The sequence below is a fragment of the Rhinopithecus bieti genome, unplaced genomic scaffold (genome assembly GCF_001698545.2).
Source record: "Rhinopithecus bieti isolate Rb0 unplaced genomic scaffold, ASM169854v2 scaffold_56994, whole genome shotgun sequence".
Classification (NCBI taxonomy): Eukaryota; Metazoa; Chordata; class Mammalia; order Primates; family Cercopithecidae; genus Rhinopithecus; species Rhinopithecus bieti.
In genome coordinates, this window is record NW_016821766.1 from 1 (window position 1) to 5168 (window position 5168).

Consider the following 5168-nt stretch of genomic DNA (forward strand, 5'->3'; position numbering starts at 1 on the left):
AGGATGCAGGTCCCCAGGAGGAGGAGGCGCAGGAGGACGACAAGAGAGACAAGAGAGGCCACCCAGCAGCGGGCTGAGCGCAGGATCTCGCTGAGGCCTCCTGGGGAGCCTTACTCTGTCGCCCAGGCTGGAGTACAATGGCGCAAACTCCATTTACTGCAACCTCTGCCTCCCAGGCTCAAGCGATTATCCTGCCTCAGCCTCCCGAGCAGCTGGGATTACAAGCACCTGCCACCATGCCCAGCTAATTTTTGTATTTTTAGTAGAGATGGGATTTCACCATGTTGGCCAGGTTGGTCTCAGACTCCTGACCTGGTGATCCGCCCACCTCGGCCTCCCAAAGTGCTGGGACTATGGGCGTGGACCACCGCACCCAGCTGTAACTGGAATTCTTAAAAGGACTGAAAAGGAAGTAGGAAAAAGTGAGTGAAAGCAGCTTAAAATAAGACAAACCACTGAATACGTTTATGGGAAATTTTATAGTTTGCATAAACAGTATAAACTTAAGGCACAGTGAATAACTGTATTGATAAACTAGCCACTATTGGACAAGTAGCAAAAGTAAAATTCAAGAAACAAAACCTCCGTAAGTCACTACTTCCTTTTATTACAATCATAAAATGTTCTGGGTAAACGCTAGATACTATTACCTCTAGGGAGAGAGGATTCAAAAGATGACTTTTAGACATACCTACCTTCACTTGATAAGCAAATAAATATCTGTGAGTGAGAGGTACTATCTCGAATGAAGTTAAATTAGAAGGAAAAGGTTAGGTTAGCATGTTTTAGAACTATTGGTAAACTATAATTCATGGGACATTATATAATCAAAAGATTAATCTTTTGAGCACTCAGTTATAAACGGTTTACACCCATGAATAAAAAGATTACTATCACTTACTATGAACCACCATTCCATAAATCCATGTAGCTGAACACTCCTAATGAAAAGTTTAATTATCCTTTGACCTGTAGTTGAAGAACTCAGTTCATGTTCATTGACACAGATTTCCATTACAGACCCACTATATTGATGATGTTACTTTCGGACACTATATTTTATATAGATATATTAAGATTGAAAACTTAATGTTGTTTAGAAGGCTATTAATATAACTTAATTTCTAAGTTTTAAGTTTCTGAAAATGGTTTTAAGATCAAAATTTCTGAAATACTCCACACATTCTTCCTCACCCACATTTAATTATAAATCAATGTTATACTGATAAACGGTTCTATACACACATTTAGAAATTGTGTGTGTGTGTGTGTGTATATATATATGTATTTTTTTTCCCCCCAGGATGGAGTCTCTCTGTGTCGCCCAGGCTGGAGTGCAGTGGTGCAATCTCGGCTCACTGCAACCTCCACCTCCCTGGTTCAAGTGATTCTCCTGCCTCAGCCTCCCAAGCAACTGGGATTACAGACGTGCACCACCACACCCGGCTAAATTTTTGTATTTTTGTAGAGATGAGGTTTCACTACATTGGCCAGGCTGGTCTCAAACTCCTGACCCAAGTAATCTACCCGCCTCGGCCTCCCAAAGTGCTGAGATTACAGGCATAAGCACCGTACCCGGCCATATTTAGGAATATTTTCAAAATTAGCTTCACAATATATACCTTTATAAGGTTTACAAATAACCAAGTAGGTAGAGGAGTGGCCAAACAAATTCAGGTAAACTGTCTAGTCTTCACTGTTGCTACTTCTAAATGATGAATGTCGGGTAATTTCGTTAGGCTATCATTACACCTTATACAATATCTAATTGCTCCTGATGGATTAAATCTGTACCGGTCCCACTATCCCCCAATCTCCTCCAAACCACTTTTCTATAGGATGAATGCTGAACGGATAACATAACCAGGATGCCACATGGATATTCACTAGGTTTAACATTAATAAATCTATTCCATAAGTAGTGTTTTAATTTTATGTTCAAAGCTAGTTATTTGAGTCCTGAAATAGAATACAAGATTAAGTGGCTTGCATTAAAAAATGGAAGCCTATCTTAATATCTGGTGTTATAAATACAGAATCTTACATAAAAGTTATTCTCAATGAAAGAAAATTCAAAGTGCTTCCATCTTGCTCCTTTTATTATATGGTGAAGCATCCTTAATGTGAATTAATGGTTAGATATATAAAGGCATGGCATAACATGAGAAAATCTAGAAGAAAATATCCTCATTTTAATCTAAGACTATGGAATTATCAATTACAATTAAACTTAATCAGCAACTTACCTTTTTTTAAAAAAGCAAACGTACAAATAAGACAGGCTTGATAATTTAACTCTTCTTAACTATTAAGGCTCTAGGATGTCCTTAACGTTTTTAAAAGATCATTTTAAAACCAAAGCACTAATTCTATGCACAGTAAAAACAGTACAAATATCTGAATTTCAGATCTGGCTTTTGCTAGATAGATCCTAAAAATGAAGAAACATTTTCCCTTTCCAGATATTTTAATAATTTAAAATATAAATAATTGTATGAAGTCCCGCTGAATAAAAAATGTGAAAGTTTCTATATTAAAAAAAAACTTAAGAGTTTAAAGCTTGATAGTCATTTCATTTTACGGTGGGACAGAGACTGGATTTTGCTTGCTTTCCATAATTACTTCACTGTCTCCCTCCATTTCAAAATTGACATTCACAAATGAGCTGGATATCACTGTCTCTGGTTGATCCGTCTGAACAATGGAATCAGTCTGCAATTTATTCTGTTGATATTGTCTTTCTCCTTCTTCAGATATCCTGTTTTCTTCTTCTTCTTCTTCTTCCTAAAAAAGGGGGCAACATCAAGAATAGTTGAAATATGAAAGTCCAAAAGGTATATAGTGCTGTTTTCCCCACTGTCAGCTTATGTTTAAAAAACAAAAAAAAAAAAACAAAAAAAGTGTCATGTTCAATTCAGTTTGGTCTAATTAAGACATATTTTCCCTTCTCCTGCTCTCTAATCAAAATAACTACTGTAAAACATTTTAAGGAAAGTAGTTTTTTTCTTGTTTTTTGAGAAAGAGTATTGCTCTGTCGCCCAGGCTGGAGTGCAGTGGCTAACTGCAACCTCTGTCTCCCAGGCTCAAGCAATTCTCCTGACTCAGCCTCCCGAGTAGCTGGGACTACAAGCACCTGCCACCATGTCCAGCTAATTTTTGCATTTTTAGTAGAGACAGGGTTTCTCCATGCTGGCCAGGCTGGTCTTGAACTCCTGACCTCAAGTGACCCACCCACCTCAGCCTCCCAAAGTGTTGGGATTACAGACGTGAGCCACCGCACTCAGCCCAAAAGAGGTTATTTTTTAAAAACAGGGTCCAGCACTATGTCACTTAGATGAGACCTGAATTAACTTTGACAATGACTATATTTCTTTCATTAAGTCTAAGCTAAATAAAAAGTTAGCTTCAACTGTATCACTTCAATTGTAGGGTGTCAGTCTATTCGGTTGAATAGGCTGGTTCCTTTACTAAATGATATATAGCATAGTTAGTTTTCCCATAAGCACCAAATACACAGATAAGGCAGTACCTTCCCTCAAGAAGTTTACAACTTAGTAGGGAAGTTAAGACATGTAAAAACAGTATTATGACAGATGTAGAGATTTTGAAAGGGTAATTTCTCGTTGCAGAACTACTAAATTCATTGAGGAGGTGGCATTTGTATTGGACCCTGCAGAACGGGTAGTCAGTACACAGTGAGTAGCCCCAGAAGATTACTCTGGGGCTTGCTTGAGAATAGAGAGACACCATTTAGGAGGCTAGTATAATAGTCCAGATGAGGTAATGAGGCTCTAAGTAAGGCTTATAGTGTTAAGAAGTACTTATCTGTTCATTAAACAGGTTTGAAACCATATAACAAATGTTAAGTCAGCTGACCTTTCCAGGCTCATGTCCTGTTACTCCCACATTGTACCTTATGCCCCAGTGACAATAAACTATTATATTTTTGCCATTTCCCCAACCATAACAATGTACCTTCATGCCTCTACATTCTAGCTTTACCTGAATTGCTGCCCTCTATTTGCTTGAAGAATAGCAGATGCCAATATTTGTTGTGTTCACCAATACACACTAGGTGCTGTTCCAAACGTTTTATAAATTAATGTATTTCATCTGCAGAGCAGCCCCCAAGCATGCATGCTGCAATTCTCATTACAAAGATGAGGAGATTGAGGCTTACTGAGGGGTTAAGTGTTCTGTCCAAGGTTACAAAGTTTTAAGTGGCAGAATAGATTCTGAATTCAAACCCTTTGGTTCTTGAGCCCATGCTCTTAAGCACTAAAGGCTTTTATTTTTTAAGACAAAATTCACTTCACTCTCACCTTAAGACCTCACTATTTTTAAACTGCCCTCAAATTTTTGTGCATTAACACCTGGCACATACACATTTCCTGTACTTGGTCTGTGTCGAACCCACTCCACTTGTCCTGCATCTAGTCCATGTGCTCTAAGTATCTTGTTTCTTCATCTTAGAATTAGAATAATCCAAAAAGAGGTGTGTGGAGATTAAATAATGTATATAAGGCATCTCACATAGCACTAAGACAATGAAATCTAGCTTATTTTGCACAGAGATCGTAGGGAAATTCCAGTTTTAAAGAATTCCAAAATGTATGTTACTTTTTTTTTTTTTAATACTTTAAGTTCTAGGGTACATGTGCACAACGTGCAGGTTTGTTACATATATATACATGTACCATGTTGGTGTGCTGCACCCATTAACTCATCATTTACATTAGGTAAATCTCCTAATGCTATCCCTCCCCCCACCCCCTCCCCACAATAGGACCCAGTGTGTGATGCTCCCCTTCCTGTGTCCAAGTGATCTCATTGTTCAATTCCCACCTATGAGTGAGAACATGCAGTATTTGGTTTTCTGTTCTTGCGATAGTTTGCTGAGAATGATGGTTTCCAGCTGCATCCATGTCCCTACATGTATGTTACTTTGATAAAAGAAATTAATGATTCTAGAATGAAATGCCTAGCATAAGAGAGCTATATGTTGGGCAGTTAGAAAACACATCCACTCATTATGCAACCCATCAAGTCCATGGCATACCGAACTGAATCAAGAAAATGTAAAAAGGAGGCATACTTCCTTCTTCATCCGGTAATATTCATCAATGGCATATTGGTACTTTGGGGTGCTGATACCCAAAACAGATGCA

At 38.2% G+C, this 5168-nt stretch overlaps 1 protein-coding gene across 1 annotated transcript in view; it reads right to left on the reverse strand.

Annotated features, from left to right (window-relative positions):
• Positions 1-460: 460 nt before the first annotated feature.
• The window catches only part of FAM177A1 (family with sequence similarity 177 member A1), a 40737-nt gene continuing 36029 nt past the window's right edge, over positions 461-5168 (reverse strand). Inside the window, exons 5-6 of the mRNA XM_017860594.1 lie at positions 5096-5167; positions 461-2784 (exon numbers count right to left, since the gene is read on the reverse strand). Of these exons, the coding sequence (XP_017716083.1) occupies positions 2578-2784; positions 5096-5167 (279 nt within the window). The 3' untranslated portion in view covers positions 461-2577. The remainder of the gene's footprint in view (positions 2785-5095; position 5168) is intronic.